The 25,698-nt window shown below is 43.7% G+C and overlaps 1 protein-coding gene across 4 annotated transcripts in view; it reads right to left on the reverse strand.

Moving 5' to 3' along the window:
- Window positions 1–25,698, reverse strand: part of AFG1L (AFG1 like ATPase) — a 192,854-nt gene that overhangs the window by 84,510 nt on the left and 82,646 nt on the right. For all 4 annotated transcript variants that reach the window (XM_077289596.1, XM_077289598.1, XM_077289597.1 and 1 more), the window contains exons 4-5: window positions 19,808–19,909; window positions 11,977–12,107 (exon numbers count right to left, since the gene is read on the reverse strand). In XM_077289596.1, the coding sequence (XP_077145711.1) occupies window positions 11,977–12,107; window positions 19,808–19,909 (233 nt within the window). The remainder of the gene's footprint in view (window positions 1–11,976; window positions 12,108–19,807; window positions 19,910–25,698) is intronic.

Consider the following 25,698-nt stretch of genomic DNA (forward strand, 5'->3'; position numbering starts at 1 on the left):
AGCCGCTGAGAAGGTCGGGCCGCCAGAGGGTGAGTAGATCGCTATTTTTTATTTTAATTCTTTTTTTTTTACCACTTATATGGTGCCCAGTCCATGGAGGAGAGTCTCCTCTCCTCCACCCTGGGTACCAACCGCACTTCATCTGCTTACTTCCCGCATGGTGTGCACAGCCCCGTGCGGGAAGTAAGCAGATCAATGCACTCCTATGTGTGCAGAATCGCCGGGATTCCGCAATTTTAATGAACATGCTGCGTTTTTTTCTGGATTCCGCTCAGGAAAAAAATGCAGCATGTGCACAAAAAATGCGGATTGCATTCTGTTACATAGGATGCTTAATGTTAGCGTTTTTTTCGTGGTTTTATAGCGTTTTTATAGCGAAAAACTGCGAAAAAAAAGCAAAAAATCTGCTACAAGTGCACATAGCCTAAGGCAGATAGAGATTGCTGATTCATATATGCAGATTCTATTTCTGCCCAAGAAGTCTTTTTGGCCTGAAAAAACTAACTTCTGCTTTGCAGAACTAGGTTTGCTTAGTGATATGCGTGTAAATCAGGTAATCCTAATTCTTTTTATGTTTTACTAAAATCTGTTTCACAATTGTGATGTTTTTACAATTCCAAATGTGTTTTATTAATTGTTTTTACCAACGGTTGAGTCGTTCTGATTTTTTTAGCCACTAAAGAGGAGAATTATATTGCAAGGGCATTTTTACCACACAATATACACCATAAAAACAATTCCCAAAAAACAAACCCAATTTCAGAATTACATTTTTTTCAGCTTCACCGCACTTGCAATTTTTTTCCCATTTTCCAGTACAATAGGTGTGAAAATTAATGGGGTCATTCAAAAGTACAACTCGTTTCACAAAAAACAAGACCTCAAACCCTCTGTCTATGTGGACAGAACAATAAAAGAGTTAAGGCTCTTGGAAGGAGAAGAGGGAAAAAGTGAAAATGAAAAAAATTTAAATTGGCAGCATTGGGAAGGGGTTAAACAGAAATAATTAAAAGATATTACTAAGTGTAGAAGAAGGGTCTGAACATAACATTTCAGGGGTACTGCTCAATTTTCATTTTTAAAACGAAATATGAATTAGGAGACTTACATCATAAGATCTCAAAAAGAATATCAACCTCATCATATGGGGAACTACCAAGGTCAAGTCTAAGAGCCAAAACTGATTGAACTCAACTGTCTATGTATTAAATGAAGGGCCTCCTTGTACGATCACTTCATCTACACAGCGTTTCAAATTATTATGCAACTTGGATTTAAGTGTCAAAGATGTCATTTTTTGTTATTCAAATAAACTCATGGATGTTATGTTTCTGCAATTGTGCATAAATCTACTATTCGGCCATCCCTAACCAGTGCTCACAAGCAGAAATGCTTGCAGTGGGCCCAGCCATACATGAAGACTGATTTTAAATGAGTCTTATTTACTGATGAGTGCCATGAAAACCCTGGGTGTTCCAGATGGATGAAGTAGTGGATGGCCACCATGTTCCAACAAGGCTGTGATGTCAGTAATGAGTTGGCGAAGTCATGTTTTTGGTCCAAAATCATGATGAGAGCTGGTCGGTCCCTTTAGGGCCTCTGAAGGTGTGACAATGACCTCAGTAAAGTATATAGGATTTCTGACTTATTTCCATGGGACAAAAAGATAAACCGTGCAATCAGTAGAAAAATAATCTTCATGTATGACAATGCACCAACTCATGCTGCAAATACCTCTGAATCATTAGCTGCAATGGGCATAAAAGGAGAACAAAATCATGGTGTGGCCACCATCATCCTCTGACCTCAACCTTGTTGAGAACCTTTGGAGTATCCTCAAGCATAAGATCTAGGAGGGTGGGAGGCAGTTCACATAAAAACAGCAGCTCTGGGAGGCTATTCTGGCATCCTGCAAAGAAGTTCAAGCAGAAAGCATCCAAAAACTCACAAGATCAATGGATGAAAGAATTGTGAAGGTGACATCAAAGAAAGGGTCCTATGTGTTAGGGCTGGCAGAACGCACCGAGTAAATATTGAGATAATATAGGTGCATTCGCAGCCCGGGGTCCACCGTGCAGGAATGGAACCTGCTGCTAGTATATGGTGGCACTATATGGCGGTACAACGCCTGAATACACACGGGTTCAGTCACCTGGTCTATATAGGAGCGAGCTCTGTTGCTTCACAGAGTCGCCGGGATTAGGATAACGCTGTGCCCTGTTAACCTCACAGAGGATCACAGCTAACTAACAGAGCAGGTAGCATACAGTGGTCATACAGTCAGCATAGCACACAAACAACTCCTCTCCGGAGGTGCCGGAATTCTAGTGGCTATACAGCCGACCCTGAACACATGCAGACACAGACCACAAGGTAGCTAAGCTCATAAACATAAGTTGATACTAGCGCATGGCCGTGCGGTCATGCAAACCTTTTATAGAGAAAGTTCTCCAGGACCTTCCTAGTGGTCCAATAGGAACCGCTTCAGGACCTGAGCATGTGACCCCGACCTCCAATGAGAGGTCGTCCCCTGGGCATGCTCGGTAGCGGAAAAGCAGGACTTATTCCCAGGAGCATCTGCTTACCGTAGAACAGTGCTGGCTACAATGGCTGAGCCTGGAAGATCAGCAGTAACAAAGCGCACAGTATCTGCCCGAGCCAGACGCTGGGACCGACGTCAACCCTGGGCAGGTTCCACTGCGGCTGAAGAAGAATGGGAGACCGCAGCGGAGATGGTTCGAGATTCCCCCTGTGCAGCGGCGGGAACTCGACACCTAACACTATGTTAACATGTAACTTGGCCTATTAGTATAAATACAAGGTGTATCCCATGCACCACTCTGGGTCCAATACAGACTTGGTAGAGCCCCTCCAGTAGGTTGTAAACATTGTACGCACTCCAAAAATCCAAGGCACCACTTCCACAAGTTATTTTTATTGACACCAGTGTACACACAGGAAGACTAGCAAAGTTTCAGACACGCAGGGCCTTTGCAAAGCCATGAAAAAAGTGCACTTTTTTGCCTGGCTTGACAAAGGCCCCGTGTGGTCGAAACGTTGTTAATTTTCCTGCGTGTACACTGGTGTCAATAAAAATAACATTTTTGTGGAAGGTAGATACCTCATGCCTTGGATTTTTGGAGTACGTACAATTTGGGCCCGTTAAGAAGGTGATTGAAAAAGCTTTTGATTTCAGTAAATCTGACCTCTTAATTCTGAAAATTTAATAAAATTACTGTTTTCAGTTCTTTACACCCTATAAAATGGCAGGAAACTGTTGCGCATAATAATTTGGAACAATGCATTTAGATTTTTTTCTAGTTTTGAAAAAAATAATATTATTTGTCCAATTAAATTTGATTTATATTCTAACGGTTGATGACTTGAACATTATACCGACTCATTTGAATTGACCATTTAGGAAAAAATCGGAGAAAAATATAATTTCTACAAAAATTTGGAACGCAGTATACAGTACTATGAACGTCTGAGAATGGTTCACGGAATGCTACAGAAGCTGATCACCCTTTATTAAAAAGAAAAAATAAATAGTATAAGTAATGGTAAGTAAATAATTATGTCTATTTTCCAATTTTGGACCACAAAAATGGGCTAACTATAGAAAAAAATCACAATCCAGCCAGACCATTCCTGGTAGCACAACCATGTAGCTTTTTCCAAATATCAATAGAAATCAAGCAAAAAAGTTAGGGTTAAGTGGAAAAAAAGTTTCCAGATGCATCAGCAATCTGACTCTTGAGTAAGACAGATAAACAGGTACACTGGTGTCATTATAAACTGCTTTCCTCAAGTTCCAGAATCCATGTTTATATGCAGCTTCAGATAATTGGCATGCAATTTACGTGCATTTAACGCTCCTCTTTATGTCTTATTACAGTTGTAATGATCTCCCTTTTACAGAGGCAAACTAGTGTTTAGAAAGGCTCTGTAATAACATTTGGATTATATAACCGGCAGAAATATACCAAACTCTATGATACAAGAAAAACCACACTAAATAGACCTGCCTGGGCTATAATGTAGTGTTTTGATGCTGCGCGATACGAATGCCTTTTGCCTTAGGAGAATAAATTGATTTGCAAAAGCTATCTAATTAATAAAGCAAGAGTCACTTGATGTGCTCGCTTGCCAATTTACTCTCTTTTGATCTTGTCCCCTTACTTATACTGTAAAATTACAGCTCTGTTTCAGAGCAGGAGAAGTAGAAAAAAAACAATGGAAAACATATTCTTGTAATAGTCTTTTTTTTTATTTTCTATTTTTTTTCTAGTATCTTGCATTCATTATACCGTAGAACAAAAGAGAAGGCTACAAATTACCACTAATGGCAGTCTACTAATGAAGAGAATGGAGAAATTTCATTAGCATTTAAGAGAAAAGATTTATTATGACCTAGAGTTGCTTTCTATTATGACTCACTTAACTAAGAAAAAAAGGGAAAGGAAAAATCTAATAGTTAATTTACATGTGTAAGTGCCTGGGACTCTGTCATCTGCTGATTGGTACAGAGGCACATAATGAATAGCAAATATAAGCATATGTAACCAGTAATTAGTGTTGGCACAAAGCATGCGCATCCTGTTAGAAAATTCAGTTTTTATTTTGTGTTTTTAGAATTTTTATAGTTTGAAGGTACAGTCCATGTATGAAGGTACAGTCCATATATGAAGGTATATTCCATATATGAAGGTACACTCCATATATAAAGGTATATTCCATGTATGGAGAAATATTCCAGGTAAGAAGGTACTGTATATTCTATGTATGAAGGTACATTCCATATAAAAAGGTACACTGCTCAAAAAAAATAAATAAAGGGAACACAAACAACAGAATATAACTCCAAGTAAATGAAGCTTCTGTAAAATCAAACTGTCCACTTAGGAAGCAACACTGTTTGACAATCAATTTCACATGCTGTTGTGCAAATGGAATAGACAACCGATGGAAATTATTGGCAATTATCAAGACACACTCAATAAAGGAGTGGTTCTTCAGGTGGGGACCACAGACCACATCTCAGTACCAATGCTTTCTGGTTGATATTTTGGTAACTTATGAATGTTGATTGGGCTTTCACACTCTTGGTTGCATGAGACAGACTCTACAACCCACACAAGTGGCTCAGGTAGTGCAGCTCATCTAGGATGGCACATCAATGCGAGCTGTGGCAAGAAGGTTTGCTGTGTCTGTCAGCATAGTGTCCAGAGGCTGGAGGCGCTACGAAGAGACAGGCCAGTACACCAGGAGATGTGGAGGGGGCCGTAGGGGGGCAACAACCCAGCAGCAGGACCGCTACCTCAGCCTTTGTGCAAGGAGGAACAGGAGAAGCACTGACAGAGCCCTGAAAAAGGACCTCCAGCAGGCCACAAATGTGCATGTGTCTGCACAAACTGTTAGAAACCGACTCCATGAGGATGGTCTGGGTGCCCGACGTCCACTGATGGGGGTTGTGCTCACAGCCCCACACCATGCAGGACACCAGAATTGGCAAATTCACCACTGGCACCCTGTGCTCTTCACAGAAGAAAGCAGGTTCACACTGAGCAGATGTGACAGACGTGACAGAGTCTGGAGATGCCGTGGAGAGCGATCTGCTGCCAGCAACATCCTTGAGCATGACCGATTTAGCAGTGGGTCAGTAATGGTGTGGGGTGGCATTTCTTTGGAGGGCCGCACAGCCGTTCATGTGCTCGCCAGAGGTAGCCTGACTGCCATTAGGTACCGAGATGAGATCCTCAGACCCCTTGTGAGACTATATGCTGGTGCGGTTGGCCCTGGGTTCCTCCTAATGCAGGACAACGCCAGACTTCATGTGGCTGGAGTGTGTCAGCAGTTCCTGCAAGATGAAGGCATTGAAGCTATGGACTGGCCTGCTCGTTCCCCAGACCTGAATACAATTGAACACATCTGGGACATCATATCTCGTACCATCAACCAACGTCACGTTGCACCACAGACTGTCCAGGAGTTGGCGGATGCTTTAGTCCCAGTCTGGGAGGAGATCCTTCAGGAGACCATCCGCCGCCTCATCAGGAGCATGCCCAGGCATTGTGGCGAGGTCATACAGGCACGTGGAGGCCACACACTACTGAGCATCATTTCCTTGTCTTGAGGCTTTTCCACTGAATTTGGATCAGCCTGTCACTTCATTTTCCACTTTGATTTTGAGCATCATTCCAACTCCAGACCTTCGTGGGATATTAGTTGTGATTTACGTTGATCATTTTTAAGTTTTATTGTTCTCAACACATTCCACTATGTAATGAATAAAGATTTACAACTGGAATATTTCATTCAGTGATATCTAGGATGTGGAATTTTAGTGTTCCCTTTATTTTTTTGAGCAGTGTATATTCCATGTATGAAGGTATATTCCATGTATGGAGAAATATTCCAGGTATGAAGGTATATTCGATGTATGAAGGCACATTCCATATATAATAGAATATTCCATGTATCAAAAATAGCAAAGTCTGTGATTCTGAAAGCAATCAAACAGATAGTACCACTAGAAATGTCTATAAATACAGCGTAAGTGGAGATATAAAACTTAACTTTTACTAATTAATACAGATAAAAGTAAACAATGTCACCCAAAGTGTAATTAAGAATAGGGGTACAGTCTCTTCCAAAAATAACCTGCAAGATAGTACAGAGGGTGGCAGGACTTTTTGTCCTCTAGTACAGCACATAGGCACTCTGTCTCCTCAAACAAGCAAGTCCCCTGATGATTTAGCTTGGAAGAAACGCGTTGGGACTATGATACAGGGAGAGTGCAGGGCATGTGTGTGTAGGGGTAGTTGTGGACTGCCCTTGTAAGGGCAGGAGCTTTGGGGATAGCTTATCGGTAGCCCCATAGGGATTGACAGGGTATTGTCATCTCCTATCAATTCTTGGATTTACTCCAGACTGGAGACTATCCAGCGCTCCTGTGCCCCCACCGTGGAATTGGTGAGATCATTCCTTTTCCATTACTTTGTAACTATAAACCGGCACGGTTTTTATCATGTGCCATCATTGTGTAAAATGACTACCGTAATTGTTTTTTATGTAACCAAGAGTATGTGCATTCATGCTGCTGATTACATATTCTTTTCTGCAGCAGATTTGTATATCGTACCTTGGGCCATTTTGCATTCCACAGGTGTTGCTATATGCGGAGTTTGGAATCCTATTGGGGGTCACTAAGCCTCTAAGGTTATTTTTGGAAGAGACTGTACCCCTATTCTTAATTACACTTTGGGTGACATTGTTTACTTTTATCTGTATTAATTAGTAAAAGTTAAATATTCCATGTATGAATGTATATTCCATGCAGTGGGGGAAATAAGTATTTGATCCCTTACTGATTTTGTAAGTTTGCCCACTGACAAAGACATGACTAAATTTTAAGGGTAGGCTAATTTTAACATTGAGAAATAGAATCTCAAAAATAAAATCCAGAAAATCAACATTGTATAAATTATATAAATTTATTTGCATTTTGCAATGAGAAATAAGTATTTGATCCCCTACCAACCATTAAGAGTTCTGGCTCCTACAGCCCAGTTAGACGCTCCTAATCAACTCGTTACCTGCATTAAAGAAAGCTGTCTTGCATAGTCTTATATAGTCACCTTTATTGCAAAAAAAAATGGGGAGACAAAGAACGCAATAGGGTCTTATCCACGTTACACAGGAGAGAATATAGACCAAATTTGCTCACCTGGTTAGGATGAGACAAGAGCATAAGGGTAGCAGCTGCTGCAGATCCACAGGTCTTCAACGAGCAGAGAAAGTACTGTATTCAATGGGAAATTCGTAGTTAAACTTCCGTGCTGCCGCTGGGATGAATTTCAGGAGAATGTAGTTGATTCACAGTGGTTTTATTCAACACGTTTCAGGGGTCTCATGCCCCCTTCATCAGGTGGTATTTCCTGATGAAGGGAGCATGAGACCCCTGAAACGCGTTGAATAAATTCACTGTGAATCGACTACATTCTCCTGAAACTACGAATTTCCCATTGAATACAGTACTATAGTCACCTTTATAAAAGACTCCGGTCCACAGACTCAATTAGTCAGACTCTAACCTCTACAACTTGGGCAAGGACCAAATATTATTATTATTATTATTATTATTATTATTATTATTATTATTATTATTAATTGTTATAGCGCCATTTATTCCATGGCGCTTTACAAGTGAGGAGGGGTATACATAATAAAAACAAGTACAATAATCTTGAACAATACAAGTCATAACTGGTACAGTAGGAGAGAGGACCCTGCCCGCGAAGGCTCACAATCTACAAGGGATGGGTGAGAATACAGTAGGTGAGGATAGAGCTGATCGTGCAGCGGTTGGTTGATCGGTGGTTACTGCAGGTTGTAGGCTTGTCGGAAGAGGTGGGTCTTCAGATTCTTTTTGAAGGTTTCGATGGTGGGCGAGAGTCTGATGTGTTGTGGTAGAGGGTTCCAGAGTAGGGGTGATACGCGAGAGAAATCTTGTATACGATTGTGGGAAGAGGAGATAAGAGGGGAGTAGAGAAGGAGATCTTGTGAGGATCGGAGGTTGCGTGTAGGAAAGTACCGGGAGATGAGGTCACAGATGTAAGGAGGAGACAGGTTGTGGATGGCTTTGTACGTCATGGTTAGGGTTTTGTACTGGAGTCTCTGGGCAATGGGGAGCCAGTGAAGGGATTGACAGAGGGGAGAGGCCGGAGAATAGCGGGGGGACAGGTGGATTAGTCGGGCAGCAGAGTTTAGAATAGATTGGAGGGGTGCGAGAGTGTTTGAGGGGAGGCCACAGAGCAGGAGGTTGCAGTAGTCAAGGCGAGAGATGATGAGGGCATGGACTAGGGTTTTTGCAGATTCTTGGTTGAGGAATGAACGGATTCGTGCAATATTTTTGAGTTGAAGTCGGCAGGAAGTGGAAAGGGCTTGGATATGTGGTTTGAAGGAGAGATCAGCGTCAAGGATAACCCCGAGGCAGCGAGCTTGTGGGACTGGGGAGAGTGGGCAGCCATTTACTGTAATGGATAGGTTCGTTGGGGGGGTCACGTGAGATGGGGGAAAGATGATGAATTCTGTTTTGTCCATGTTAAGTTTCAGAAATCTAGCGGAGAAGAAGGATGAAATAGTGGACAGACATTGAGGGATTCTGGTTAGTAGGGAGGTGATATCTGGTCCAGAGATGTAGATCTGTGTGTCATCAGCATAGAGGTGATACTGAAAGCCATGAGATTCTATGAGCTGTCCCAGGCCAAAGGTGTAAATGGAGAAGAGCAGGGGCCCAAGGACTGAGCCTTGTGGGACTCCGACAGATAGGGGGTGAGGTGAGGAGGTGGTGTGTGAGTGGGAGACGCTGAATGTCCGGTCTGTTAGGTATGATGAGATCCAGGATAGGGCCAAGTCTGTGATGCCAAGTGATGAGAGTGAGAGGGTCTGTAATAATAGGGAATGGTCCACTGTGTCAAAGGCAGCCGACAGGTCGAGGAGGAGGAGTACAGAGTAGTGTCGCTTGCTCTTGGCGGTTAAGAGGTCATTGGTGACCTTAGTTAGGGCAGTTTCAGTGGAATGGTGTGACCGGAAGCCAGATTGTAAGCGGTCAAAGAGGGAGCAAGAAGAGAGATGGGAGGACAGTTCAAGGTAGACGTGTTGTTCCAGTAGTTTTGAGGCATAGGGGAGAAGTGATATAGGGCGATAGCTAGATACAGAGGATGGGTCAAGAGAGGGCTTTTTGAGGATAGGTGTGATGGAGGCATGTTTAAAGCTTGAGGGGAAAACACCAGTTGTTAGTGATAGGTTGAAGAGATGGGTTAGGGTTGGGATGAAGATTGTGGTGAGGTTTGGGATGAGGTGGGATGGGAGCGGGTCAAGTGCACAGGTGGGGAGATGCAATCTTGAGAGTAGAGTGGCGAGTTGATCTTCTGTAATGGTGGGGAAGTTGGTTTTGGAGGTGGAGGGTAGGGAAGTTGGGAGGAAGGGCTCTGGGGGTTGTTGACCAAAACTGTCTCTGATGTTATCAATCTTCTGCTTGAAGAATGAGGCAAAGTCTTCAGCAGAGATAAGTGGGGATAGCTTTCTAAGGATGTCAGGGACAAGATCATAGACCTTCACAAAGCTGGAAAGGGCTACAAACCCATAAATAAGACGCTGGGTGAGAAAGAGACAACTATTGAGTAAGAAAATGGAAGAAATACAAAATGACTGTCAATCGTCATCGATCTGGGGCACCATGCAAAATCATACCTCGTGGGGTATCCTTGATCATGAGGAAAATGAGAGATCAGCCTAAAACTACAAGGGGGGACTTGTTAATGATCTCAAAGCAGCTGGGACCACAGTCACCAAGAAAATCATTGGTAACACATTATGCTGTAAAGGTTTAAAATACTGCAGTGCCAGCAAGGTCCCCCTGCTCAAAAACGCACATGTGCAGGTGCCTCTGAAGTTTGTCAATGAACACATGGATGATTCTGTGAGTGATTGGGAGAAGGTGCTATGGTCAGATGAGACAAAAATTGAGCTCTTTGGCATTAATACAACTTGCCATGTTTGGAGGACGAGAAATGCTGCCTATAACCCAAAGAACACCGTTCCTTCTGTCCAGCATGGAGGTGGAAACATTATGTTTTGGGGGTGTTTCCCTGCTACGGGCACAGGACTACTTCGCCGCATCAATGGGAGAATGGATGGAGCCATGTACCGTAAAATCCTGAGTGACAACCTCCTTCCCTCTGCCAGGACATTAAAAATGGGTTGTGGCTGGCTCTTCCAGCAAGACAATGACCCAAAACATACAGCCAACGCAACAAAGGAATGGCTCAAAAAGACGCACATTAAGGTCATGGAGTGGCCTAGCCAGTCTCCAGACCTTAATCCCATAGAAAACTTATGGAGGGAGTTGAAGCTCCAAGTTGCCAAGTGGCAGCCTCAAAATCTTAATAATTTAGAGATGATCTACAAAGACGAGTGGAACAAAATTCCTCCTAACGTGCACAAACCTCATCATCAACTACAAAAAACGTCTGACTGCTGTGCTTGCCAACAAAGGTTTTGCCACCAAGTATAGTTTGCCAGAGGGATCAAATACTTATTTCTCACTGCAAAATGCAAATAAATTTATATAATTTATACAACGTGATTTTCTGGATTATATTTTTGATATTCTATTGTTCAATGTTAAAATGAACCTACCCTTAAAATGATAGACTGTTCATGTCTTTGTCAGTGGGCAAACTTACAAAATCAACAGGTGATCGAATACCTATTTCCCCCACTGTATATGAATGAAACAATACCTCAAGGAAAAAAATGGTATACAGCATTTAGTAGCAAATAAAATTGAATGTAGAGCTTTCGTTTGTTGAGGTGCTTAAAGGGAATCCTGTCACCAGATTTTTGCCACCTAATCTTAGAGCAGCATAATTCAAATACAGAGACCCTGATTCCTTCGATGTGTCACTTTCTGGGGGTTGCTCAGTGTGGTTTTCATAAAATCACTTGTTTATTAGCAGGAGATCATCACTAGAGGACTAGTAAACCTGCAGCCATATAGTCCTCCATGTTCACGAGCTCTGTATAACCCCGCCCCCACCACTGATTGGCAGGGTTCTGCCTATGCACAGTGTATACTTAAAGCTGCCAATCAATGGTGTGGGCGGGGTTATACAGAGCTCAGCAGTCAGAGGACTGCTGTATGTAAAGCAGAGAAAACAGTAATTTAGCAAAAATATATCACAGAGCCCAGGAAGTGATACATTAGTGCAATCAGGATCTTTGCCCCTACAACATTCTGCTCTCAGATGGTTTAGCAGAAACCTGCTGACAGATTCTCCTTAATGTGACAAGATATCGTATTGTATAAAAGGTTAAAGGTCCTTCTGTAAGGATCAGAGCTGCATATGAGATGCCAAGAATATATTAGGTATACTATTGCCACTTTAAGAAAAGTTTATCGCAACTCACCTGAAATTCATCAAAACACAGTAGACAAGCTTCCTCGCTTATTTCTTCAGCTATTGGGGCAATGGGATCATATGTTTTAGCCATGAACCCCACCTTTCTTTTTGGTAATGTTTTTTTAAGTCTGTGTATTCCTAAACATATGGAAGCAATAGTTTTATTACAAACATTTTTAGAAATCAATTCTACTGGTTTAAAAATATCTGAAAAACAAAAATATTGAAATCACAATTTTAAACTTTTAGGAAAATACACTTTAGTTAAGCCTGAATTATTAGCAATTATTAGCAATAGGCTTTATAGACGATAACTCATGAATTATACATCTAAGCAAGAAAAAAAAAAACTATTTAATAATTACATTTTGACTGATATTTGGAAGTTTATTTTTCTCTAAACATGGTTTTGGTGGGATCTCTATAAACTAACTGGCGATATTATAATTATATTGAAACAAGTTAGACTTCCTTGCCCAAGTCACTTCTGGATATACATATATGGGCAATTATTTGCCATTTACATGCTTAAAGTGGCAATATCATATTTATTAAGTAGGATATTCTACCACATGGAAGTTCTACTCACAATTACTTTATCATTTAGATAATCTAGATTTATAGTATCACTAGATAGCCTGATTCGAACTAATTTGGGGACTACTAATACTATTACTGACTCATTATTTTCAGGAACTTTTAAATAATGAGAATAAAAAATATTTTACAGTGCAACTCAGTAACTATATCGTCTGTCTGCACAGGGTAAATTGTATCCCATTAATTAAATGTAATTATTTGAGGATCGTGTGAACTTAGTCTAAGAGGTAAATTTGATAGGTGCTAATAAAATGCAAATATCTGTAAAAAAATCAATTTATTGTGACATTTTTTCCCTATTGATCATGTGATGTAGATGAAAAGTAGATCCAAATACACAACAGATTTGCAACCCATCAATAAACCTCTTGAATAAACTACAGATTACAGCAGAGACTGAGCTGCACATTACCACTAATTTATGACAAAAACTGCATATTTATTACGGTAAATTATTGATTATGCTTACTTATAAAGCGCCATCATATTCCACAGACCTTTACAGGTATTTTTATCGCTGTCCCCATCGGGGCTCATAATCTAAATTCCCAATCAGTAGGTCTTTGGAATGTGGGAGGAAATCAGACTCCCAAGAGAAACCCACACAAACACGAGGAGAACATACAAATTCATCTTTTCTTCTCATATCTGCATTTGTTGTCTAACACAGCAAACTTCAGGGCTTGTGCACATGCTGCTTTTTTGGAGCACTTTTTTCCTGCCAAAAAAATAGTGTCTTTCTGTTTTCCAGTACCACCAAAATGGATTTGATTTCTGTAATCCCTTGCACATGCTGCTGGTTTATATACTATATACACGGTGTTCCAAATTATTATGCAAATTGGATTTAAGTGTCAAAGATTTAATTGTTTTATTTTTCAAATAAACTCGTGGATGGTATTGTGTCTCAGGGCTCAATGGATCACTGAAATCAATCTTAAACACATGGGATAATTAGTTTTCCAGGTGATTCTAATTAAAGGAAAACTACCGTATTTTCCGGCGTATAAGACGACTGGGCGTATAAGACGACCCCCCAACTTTACCAGTTAAAAAATAAAATCTTCTTAAAAGTTGGGGGTCTTCTTATACACCGTATGTCGTCTTATAGGGCCGGTGAATATGTGCCTTTTGGGGGGGGGGGGAGTGATCCTGATGAGGACGAGGGGGCGTCTCACAGGAAAGTGAGTATCCCCCATTACCTTATAGCGCTGCAGCGTGGGGTCTCTGTGCTGGGAGCGGCGGCTGCTGTGCTGTGGCGGCTCCTCTTCTGCAGTGTGGGGCCTCTGGTGCTGTGGGGCAGTGGCGGCGGCGTATCTTCATGCAGTCGGGGCTCCTCCGGCATCTCAGCCTGGAAGCCCCGCCGGCAACTCCATCGGTACAATGCGGTCAGGTGGCCTCCGGGAAAATGGCCGCTGCTCAGATTCAGATCTCGTCCCGAGATCTCGGGAGACGAGATCTGAATCTGAGCAGCGGCCATTTTCCCGGAGGCAGCTCAATAGGTGCGATGCGGTGGCCCGGCCGCTGGGGGCTGTGCATGCTCAGATTCAGATCTCGTCCCGAAATCTCGGGACACGAGATCTGAATCTAAGCAGCGGCCATTTTCCCGGAGGCCAGCGCATTACACCGATGGAGTTGCCGGCGGGGCTTCTAGGCTTTGAGATGCCGGAGGAGCCCCGACTGCATGAAGATACGCCACCGCTGCCACCGCCCCACAGCACCAGAGGCCCCACACTGCAGAAGAGGAGCCGCCACAGCACAGCACAGCACAGCAGCCGCCGCTCCCAGCACAGAGACCCCACGCTGCAGCGCTATGATAAGGTAATGGGGGATACTCACTTTCCTGTGAGACGCCCCCTCGTCGTCATCAGGATCACTCCCCCCCCACCCACCATATACACCCGGCGTACAAGGCGATTCCCGGCGTACAAGACGACCCCCGACTTTTAAGAAGATTTTCAGGGGTTAAAAAGTCGTCTTGTACGCCGGAAAATACGGTACTTAAAAATGATGTTCCACATTATTAAGCAGGTCACAGTTTTCAAGTAACATGGGAAAGAAAAAGGATCTTTCTGCTGCTGAAAAGCATCCAATAGTGCAATGCCTTGGTGAAGGGATGAAAACATTAGAAATTTCCCGTAAACTTAAGCGTGATCATCGTACTGTTAAGAGATTTGTGGCTGTATCTGAGCACAAATGTGTTTGTGCTGATAAAGGCATAATGAGGAAGATTTCTGCCAGGCAAGTTCATCGGATTAAGAGAGCAGCTGCTAAAAAGCCATTACAAAGCAGCAAACAGATATTTAAAGCTGCTGGTGCCTCTGGAGTCCCTCGAACCTCAAGGTGTTGGCTCCTTCAAAGGCTTGCTGTGGTGCATAAACCTACTATTCGGCCACCCTTAAACAGTGTTCACAAGCAGAAATGGTTGTATTGGGCCCACACATACATGAAGACTAATTTCCAAACAGTCTTGTTTACTGATAAGTGTTGAGCAACCCTGGATGGTCCAGATGGATGGAGTAGTGGATGGTTGGTGGATGGCCACCATGTCCCAACAAGGCTGCAACGTCAGCAAGGAGGTAGAGTCATGTTTTGGGCCGGAATCATGGAGAAACAGCTGGTGGTGCCCTTTAAGGTTCCTGAAGGTGTGAAAATGACCTCTGCAAAGTATAAAGAGTTTCTGACTAAAAACTTTCTTCTATGGTCTAAAAAGCAGAAATGTGCCTTCAGGAGCAAAATCATCTTCATGCATGACAATGCACCATCTCATGCTGCAAAGAATACCTCTGAGTCATTGGCTGATATGGGCATAAAAGGAGATAAACTCATGGTGTGGCCACCATCTTCCCCTGACCTCAACCCTATAGAGAACCTTTGGAGTATCATAAAGCAAAAGATCTATGAGGGTGGGAGGCAGTTCACATCAAAACAGCAGCTCTGGGAGGCTATTCTGACTTCATGCAAAGAAATACAAGCAGAAACTCTCCAAAAACTTACAAGTTCAATGGATGCAAGAACTGTGAAGGTGATATCAAAGAAGGGTTCCTATGTTATCATGTAGCTGCTAGGATGTTTTGGCGTTAAATAGCTTTTTTGTTCAGTGAATGTGACCTCCTAATGCTGCAAATTCCACAAATGAGCATTTTCAGTTTTTTAAAACATATCAAATGTTTAGAAATTCTACTGTGCCTAATAATTTGGGACAGTGCATTTTGATTTTTTATTCATTTTGGAGATTATACTGTTATCATTGGGGGGTTTCTTCAATAAATTTCGATGTATACTCTAATGGGTGATTACTTTTATTAGACTGACTGTCATTTGCACCAACCATTTAGGAAAATCCGATAAAAATTTAATTTGCATAATAATTTGGAACATAGTGTATACTCGTTTTTTTGTGTGCTGAAAATGGCCCCCCCCCCCCCCCCCCGGCTTATACACGAGTCATTGCTTCAGAAACCGGCGGGGGAGAAGCGGGTCATAGGAGGCAGGAGCCGGCGACTGAGGCTGTAACTGTGCCTGCTGCTAAAGAGAAATTAATATTCACTGCACTGGCAGTGTGTCCTCGCCGCAGCATCTTGTTCCGGCTTCCAGCAGCTCCTGCGGCCGAGCGATCACGTGTCCCCAGTGAGTGGAGTGAGGTGAATATTCATTACCTTAATGAGCGGGGACGTGTGATCGCTAGGCCGCAGGAGCTGCTGGAAGCCACAACAAGATGCTGCGAGGGCAACGCAGGGAAGGTAAGTAGGAGGGTTTTTTATGCTTTTCTCTTGGGGGCCATGCATACAAGGATAGGGATGAGGAACCATGTATACCAAGACAGGGATGAGGAGCCATGCATACAAGGATAGGGATGAGGAGCCATGCATACCAAGACAGGGATGAGAAGCCATGCATACCAAGACAGGGATGAGGAGCCATGCATACAAGGACAGGGATAATGAGCCATGCATACAAGGACAGGGATAAAGAGCCATGTATACAAGGACAGGGAGGGGGGAGCCATGCATACAAGGACAGGGATAAGGAGTCATGTATACAAGTACAGGGATAAGGAACCATGCATACAAAGACAGGGATAAGTAGCTATGTATACAAGAATGGGGATAAGGAGCCATGCATACCAGGACAGGGACAGGGAGCCATGCATACAATGATACGGATGAGAGGACAATGCATACCCAGCTTATACTCGAGTCAATAAATGTTCCAATTATTTCATGACAAAATTAGGTGCCTCAGCTTATACATGAGTACAGTACAGACCAAAAGTTTGGACACACCTTCTCATTTAAAGATTTTTTTCTTTATTTTCATGACTATGAAAATTGTACATTCACACTGAAGGCATCAAAACTATGAATTACCGTATTTTTCGGACTATAAGACGCACCGTACCATAAGAAGCACCCCAAATTTGGGGTGAAAATTGCAGAAAAAAAGATTTTTTATAAGATGGGGGTCCATCTTATTGTCCAAATTTAAGATCTCTTACCTGAGGGCAGGCAGTGGCAGAGCAGGGTCACAGGAGGCATGGTGGTGGCAGAGGTGAGGTGATGCTGAGGTGCGGTGGGCGGAACGGCGTGCACCTGAGCAGGGTCCCATCCTGCTTAGGTGGGCGACGCCATGGCCTGGTGTCCATGGGGAGGTTGCTGTGGCGGCGGCAGATGTGCGGTCACTTCCTCAGGTGGCGGCGGCCAGGGTCTCTTCCACATTTGAGGTGACGCCACAGCAGTAGTGAAGGAGAGCAGCAGAGCTGGGTGAGTCACGGTTTTCCTGGTGGTGGCGGGCTTACCGGCATTGTGGCGGCGACAGAGGTGTGGGAATGATGTGGCGCGGTGAGCTGTATGGCGTGAGCAGGGTCCCGTCCATATTTGAGGTGAATCCGCGGCCCGGTATTGATGGAGAGCAGCAGAGCTGGGTGAGTTACAAATTTTTCCGGTGGCGGCGGCCATCTTGCTGAGGCCGCGCGTGCGCAGATTCACTACTCTGCATCCCAGGGCTTCAGGAAAATGGCCGCAGGAGGCCGCACGTGCGCAGATGGAGATCGCGGCGGCCATTTTCCTGAAGCCGAGATCTCAATCTGCGAACTCAACAAGATGGCCGCCGCCACCGGAAAATACCGTAACTCACCCAGCTCTGCTGCTCTCCATCAATACCGGGCCGCGGATTCACCTCAAATATGGACGGGACCCTGCTCACGCCATACAGCTCACCGCGCCACATCATCCCCGCACCTCTGTCGCCGCCACAATGCCGGTAAGTCTGCGTTCCAACTATAAGACGCACCCCCCATTTTCCTCACAATTTTTTTGGGGAAAAAGTGCGTCTTATAGTTGGAAAAATACGATAACACATGTGGAATTATATACTTAGCAAAAATGTTTGAAAGAACTGAAATCATGTTTTATATTCTAGGTTATTCAAAGTAGCCACCTTCTGCTTTGATGACTGCTTTGCACACTCTCTTGGCATTCTCTTGATGAGCTTCAAGAGGTAGTCACAGGGAATGGTCTTCCGACAATCTTGAAGGAGTTCCCAGAGATGCTTAGCACTTGTTGGCACTATTACCTTCACTCTGCGGTCCAGCTCACCCCAAACCATCTCGATTGGGTTCAGGTCTGGTGACTCTGGAGGCCAGGTCATCTGGCGTAGCACCCCATCACTCTCCTTCTTGGTCAAATAGCCCTTACACAGCCTGGAGGTGTGTTTGGGGTCATTGTCCTGTTGAAAAATAAATGATGGTCCAACTAAACGCAAACCAGATGGAATAGCATGCTGCTGCAAGATGCTGTGGTAGCCATGCTGGTTCAGTATGCCTTCAATTTTGAATAAATCCCCAACAGTGCCACCAGCAAAGCACCCCCACACCATCACACCTCCTCCTCCTCCATGCTTCACGGTGGGAACCAGGCATGTAGAGTCCATCCGTTCACCTTTTCTGCGTCGCACAAAAACACGGTGGTTAGAACCAAAGATCTCAAATTTGGACTCATGAGACGAAAGCACAGGTTTCCACTGGTCTAATGTCCATTCCTTGTGTTCTTTAGCCCAAACAAGTCTCTTCTGCTTGTTGCCTGTCCTTAGCAGTGGTTTCCTAGCAGCTATTTTACCATGAAGGCCTGCTGCACAAAGTCTCCTCTTAACAGTTGTTGTAGAGATGTGTCTGCTGCTAGAACTGTGTGGCATTGACCTGGTCTCTAATCTGAGCTGCTGTTAACTGCGATTTCTGAGGCTGGTTACTCGGATAAACTTATCCTCAGAAGCAGAGGTGATTCTTGGTCTTCCTTTCCTGGGATGGTCCTCATATAAGCCAGTTTCTTTGTAGCGCTTGATGGTTTTTGCCACTGCACTTGGGGACACTTTCAAAGTTTTCCCAATTTTTCGGACTGACTGACCTTCATTTCTTAAAGTAATGATGGCCACTCGTTTTTCTTCACTTAGCTGCTTTTTTCTTGCCATAAACCAAATTCTAACAGTCTATTCAGTCGGACTATCAGCTGTGTATCCACCAGACTTCTGCACAACACAACTGATGGTTCCAACCCCATTTGTAAGGCAAGAAATCCCACTTATTAAACCTGACAGGGCACACAGGTGAAGTGAAAACCACTCCTGGTGACGACCTCTTGAAGCTCATCAAGAGAATGCCAAGAGTGAGCAAAGAAGTCATCAAAGCAAAAGGTGGCTACTTTGAAGAACCTAGAATATAAGACATATTTTCGGTTGTTTCACACTTTTTTGTTAAGTATATAATTCCACATGTGTTAATTCATAGTTTTGATGCCTTCAGTGTGAATGTACAATTTTCATAGTCATGAAAATACAGAAAAATCTTTAAATGAGAAGGTGTGTCCAAACTTTTGGTCTGTACTGTATATACGGTACTTGTCAATTCTTTCAGCGTTTATTCAGATATTAAAATAAAGGGGAGAAAAACGTAATAAATATTACACAGCCTTTCCTCCTTGCAACACTCAGTTTTTTGCTGAGGACAAACTCCAAGTCACTTGAATCCATTATCCAAAAAAGCAAGCATCTTTCCATAATCTTATCATAACCTTCCCTTCTAGGATATTTTTGAATCTTATTGTACAAGTTTTTGATTGTAATTTCATAGCCAATATTTAATATCCAATTAATACGCACACTTATTGACAAGCCTATTATGACCATGGATATATTTACAGGACACCATGTTTGCTACAACAAAAAAAAGCCAAATTAGGGCTTACTTTCATGTACATCCAGCATAAATCCATGGAAGTGCACTCGCTTTTTCTGCTCAACTTCAACATGTGCAAAAAACATGTCCATTACCATTGTCTTACCAGTACCTTAAATGAAAAGACACAATGTATTAGTATTTCCACTGAATTGGTGAGATGCGATTGACCATATTCCTGCCATGTAATCTAATGATGTTTAGAATTGAGAGTCCTCAGTGGTTGATACCTTTTAATGGCTAACTGAAAAGATGGTAACAAATTGCAAGCTTTCGAGACTACATACGTCTCTTCATCAGGCATAGACTAATACAAATTCTGAAGAAACACATATTTATGCACAACATAGCACAGAACACAAAAAAAAGCATGGATAAGACAGGTGGCATGAAGCAGAATTACCATGAGTGATAAACAGTTATGTCCATAAATGTTGGGCCGGTTCTTAGATAAGGAATGTTTTAGGGTATGAGCACACGTTGCAGATTTGCCTTTGGAATTTTCTGTGCAGATTCTGCATCTTGTGTCAGAAAACGCAGGTGCAGATTTGATGCGTTTTTCTTGCGGATTTTGTGTGGTTTTCCTGCAGATTTACTGCGGATTTCATGCGTTTTTACCCCTGCGGATTTCTATTATGGAATAGGTGCAGAAACGCTGCAGATCTGCACAAAAGTGACATGGTCCTTTTTGAATCTGCTGCGTTTTCCGTGCAGATTTATCCGCACCATCAGCACAGCATTTTTTTTGTCATTGATTTACATTGTACTGTAAATCACTTGCAGATCTGCAGCGTTTCTGCGCGGAAAAAAACGCTGCGGTTCTGCAGGAAATCTGCAACGTGTGCACATAGCCTTATTGTCCTCTGATTGGGGTCTCTGTTGTGATGACGACTCATAGTCTGAGGGGCAAGTTCCTTAGTTGATGTAAAAAGACATAAATCCATGCGACACATTCACACGGATTTAATGTCTTTTTTCATGGTGAAGGGGAATCGCCACTACATGTGTATATAGGATAGTTAGAGGCCCATCAGTGAAATTCTGAATAAAAAAAGAAGAAACAGACCGAATACAAGAGTCTTTGATAAACAAAACGTGTAATTTTATAGGTTACATAAGAATAAAACATTTTTTGGATAGGGGTGGGAAAAAATAACCGGAAAGAACGATTGTAAGACCCAGGAACAGATATCTATACATTTTAAATCACAAGGTACAATAGCTATGATCATAGATTACATAAAGTGCATAAGTATGGGAGTGGCATGCGTCAGCGATGCGTTAGCGACCGTTAGCACATTGCGGTCAATGGGTGCGCTAACGGACCCGTTAAATAGTGTTAATTGCGACAATTGCGCCATGTAACGGAGTCCGCTAGCGGACACCCATTAACGCAATGTGAACCTAGCCTAATTAATATGCAAGATAACCTAGTGGTATGCATAAGCCCCATATATACAGTGCCTTGCGAAAGTATTCGGCCCCCTGAAACTTTTCAACCTTTTCCCACATATCATGCTTCAAACATAAAGATACCAAATGTAAATTTTTGGTGAAGAACCAACAACAAGTGGAACACAATTGTGAAGTTAAACGAAATTTATTGGTTATTTTAAATTTTTGTGGAAATTCAAAAACTGAAAAGTGGGGTGTGCAATATTATTCGGCCCCTTTAACGTAATACTTTGTTGCATCACCTTTTGCTGCGATTACAGCTGCAAGTCACTTGGGGTATGTCTCTATCAGTTTTGTACATCGAGACTGAAATTCTTGTCCATTCTTCCTTGGCAAACAGCTCGAGCTCAGTGAGGTTTGATGAAGATCGTTTGTGAACAGCAATTTTCAGCTCTTTCCGCAGATTCTCGATTGGATTGAGGTCTGGACTTTGACTTGGTCATTCTAACACCTGGATACGTTTATTGGTGAACCATTCCATTGTTCAATTGTAGATTTTGCTTTATGTTTGGGATCATTGTCTTGTTGGAAGACAAATCTCCGTCCCAGTCTCAGGTCTTTTGCAGACTACAACAGGTTTTCTTCAAGAATGGTCCTGTATTTGGCTCCATCCATCTTCCCATCAATTTTAACCATCTTCCCTGGCCCTGCTGAAGAAAAGCAGGCCTAAACCATGATGCTACCACCACGTTTGACAGTGGGGATGGTGTGTTCAGGGTGATGAGAAGTGTTGCCTTTACGCCAAACAAATCGTTTGGCATTGTTGCCAAAAAGTTTGATTTTGGTTTCATCTGAACAACAACACTTTTTATGGATATCTTTGAGAAATGGCTTTCTTCTTGCCACTCTTCCATAAAGGCCCGATTTGTGCGGTGTACGACTGATTTTTGTCCTATGGACAGACTGTCCCACCTCAGCTGTAGATCTCTGCAGTTCATCCAGAGTGATCTTGGGCCTCTTGGCTGCATCTCTGATCAGTCTTCTCCTTGTTTGAGATGAAAGCTTAGAGGGATGGCCGGGTCTTCGTAGATTTGCAGTGGTATGATACTCCTTCCATTTCAATATGATCGCTTGAACAGTGCTCCTTGGGATGTTTAAAGTTTTGGAAATCATTTTGTATCCAAATCCGGCGTTAAACTTCTCCACAACAGTATCACGGACCTGCCTGTTGTGTTCCTTGGTCTTCATGATGCTCTCTGTGCTTCAAACAGAACCCTGAGACTATCACAGAGCAGGTGCCTACTGTATTCTCACCCATCCCTTGTAGATTGTGAGCCTTCGCGGGCAGGGTCCTCTCTCCTCCTGTACCAGTTATGACTTGTATTGTTTAAGATTATTGTACTGGTTTTTATTATGTATACCCCTCCTTAGGGTACTGTCTCACAGTGGCACTTTGGTCGCTACGACGGCACGATCCGTGACGCTCCAGCGTCGCTCCATTATCGCTCCAGCGTCGTAGACTGCGGTCACACTTTGCAATGCACGGCGCTGGAGCGATAATTTCATGACGTATTTGCGATGTAGAAGCCGTTGGTTACTGTGCGCACATCGTATACAACTGTTATGACCCCAATGGCGAGGGTCTCAGAGGAACGTGGAAGTCTGCAGAATACAAAAATCCAGCTCATAGGGCAGTGGTAACTGGGTTGACCATATATCTACTCCTAACGCCAACACTAGAAGTAGCCGGGGATCATTCCTACGTTGATTCTAGATGACACGCGCCAGCCGGAGAATCTAGCTACCCCTAGTAGAGGAAAACAAAGACCTTTCTTGCCTCCAGAGAAGGGGACCCCAAAGCTGGATAGAAGCCCCCCACAAATAATGACGGTGAGGTAAGAGGAAATGACAAACACAGAAATGAACCAGGTTTAGCACAGAGAGGCCCGCTTACTGATAGCAGAATAAAGAAAGGTAACTTATATGGTCAACAAAAACCCTATCAAAATCCACACTGGAAATTCAAGAACCCCCGAACCGTCTAACGGTCCGGGGGGAGAACACCAGCCCCCTAGAGCTTCCAGCAAAGGTCAGGATATAGATTTGGAACAAGCTGGACAAAAATACAAAACCAAAACAAATAGCAAAAAGCAAAAGGCAGACTTAGCTGATATAACTGGAACCAGGATCAGTAGACAAGAGCACAGCAGACTAGCTCTGATAACTACGTTGCCAGGCATAGAACTGAAGGTCCAGGGAGCTTATATAGCAACACCCCTAACTAACGACCCAGGTGCGGATAAAAGGAATGACAGAAAAACCAGAGTCAAAAAACTAGTAACCACTAGAGGGAGCAAAAAGCAAATTCACAACAGTACCCCCCCCTTAGTGAGGGGTCACCGAACCCTCACCACGACCACCAGGGCGATCAGGATGAGCGGCATGAAAGGCACGAACTAAATCGGCCGCATGAACATCAGAGGCGACCACCCAGGAATTATCCTCCTGACCATAGCCCTTCCACTTGACCAGGTACTGAAGCCTCCGCCTGGAGAGGCGAGAATCCAAGATCTTCTCCACCACGTACTCCAACTCGCCCTCAACCAACACCGGAGCAGGAGGCTCAGCAGAAGGAACTACAGGCACAATGTACCGCCGCAACAAGGACCTATGAAATACATTGTGAATAGCAAACGACACAGGAAGATCCAGACGAAAAGATACAGGATTAAGGATTTCCAATATCTTGTAAGGCCCAATAAAACGAGGTTTAAATTTGGGAGAGGAGACCTTCATAGGAACAAAGCGGGAAGAAAGCCACACCAAATCCCCAACGCGTAGTCGGGGACCCACACCGCGGCGGCGGTTGGCAAAGCGCTGAGCCTTCTCCTGTGACAACTTCAAGTTGTCCACCACATGATTCCAGATCTGCTGCAACCTATCCACCACAGAATCCACCCCAGGACAGTCAGAAGGCTCCACATGACCCGAAGAAAAGCGAGGATGGAAACCAGAGTTGCAGAAAAAAGGCGAAACCAAGGTGGCGGAACTAGCCCGATTATTAAGGGCAAACTCAGCCAACGGCAAGAATGTCACCCAATCGTCCTGATCAGCAGAGACAAAACACCTCAAATAAGCCTCCAAAGTCTGATTGGTTCGCTCCGTCTGTCCATTAGTCTGAGGATGGAAAGCAGACGAAAACGACAAATCAATGCCCATCCTACTACAAAAGGATCGCCAGAACCTGGAAACAAACTGGGATCCTCTGTCTGACACAATATTCTCAGGGATGCCGTGCAAACGAACCACGTTCTGGAAAAACATAGGAACCAGATCGGAAGAGGAAGGCAGCTTAGGCAAAGGAACCAAATGGACCATCTTGGAGAAGCGATCACATATCACCCAGATAACGGACATGCCCTGAGATAGCGGAAGATCAGAAATGAAATCCATGGAGATATGTGTCCAAGGTCTCTTCGGGACAGGCAAGGGCAAGAGCAAACCGCTGGCACGAGAACAGCAAGGCTTAGCTCGAGCACAAGTCCCACAGGACTGCACAAATGACCGCACATCCCTTGACAAGGAAGGCCACCAAAAGGACCTGGCCACCAGATCTCTGGTGCCAAAAATTCCCGGGTGACCTGCCAACACCGAGGAATGAACCTCGGAAATGACTCTGCTGGTCCACTTATCCGGGACAAACAGTCTGTCAGGTGGACAAGACTCAGGCCTATCAGCCTGAAATCTCTGCAACACACGTCGCAGATCCGGAGAAATAGCTGACAAGATAACTCCATCTTTAAGAATACCAACAGGATCAGCGACTCCAGGAGCATCAGGCACAAAGCTCCTAGAAAGAGCATCGGCCTTCACATTCTTTGAACCTGGTAAATACGAGACAACAAAATCAAAGCGGGAGAAAAACAATGACCAGCGGGCCTGTCTCGGATTAAGGCGTTTAGCAGACTCGAGATACATCAGATTTTTGTGATCAGTCAAGACCACCACACGATGCTTAGCACCCTCGAGCCAATGACGCCACTCCTCAAATGCCCATTTCATGGCCAACAACTCCCGATTGCCCACATCATAATTTCGCTCGGCAGGCGAAAACTTCCTAGAGAAAAAGGCACAAGGTTTCATAACAGAGCAACCAGGGCCTCTCTGCGACAAAACGGCCCCTGCCCCAATCTCCGAAGCATCCACCTCAACCTGAAAGGGAAGTGAGACGTCAGGCTGGCACAAAACAGGCGCCGAAGTAAACCAGCGTTTCAACTCCTGGAAAGCCTCCACGGCAGCAGGAGCCCAGTTAGCTACATCGGAGCCCTTCTTGGTCATATCCGTCAAAGGTTTCACAATGCTAGAAAAATTAGCGATAAAACGACGGTAGAAGTTAGCGAAGCCCAAGAACTTCTGAAGACTCTTAACTGACGAGGGCTGAGTCCAATCAAGAATAGCTCGGACCTTGACTGGGTCCATCTCCACAGCAGAAGGGGAAAAAATGAA

The sequence above is a fragment of the Ranitomeya variabilis genome, chromosome 2, assembly GCF_051348905.1.
Source record: "Ranitomeya variabilis isolate aRanVar5 chromosome 2, aRanVar5.hap1, whole genome shotgun sequence".
Lineage (NCBI taxonomy): Eukaryota > Metazoa > Chordata > Amphibia > Anura > Dendrobatidae > Ranitomeya > Ranitomeya variabilis.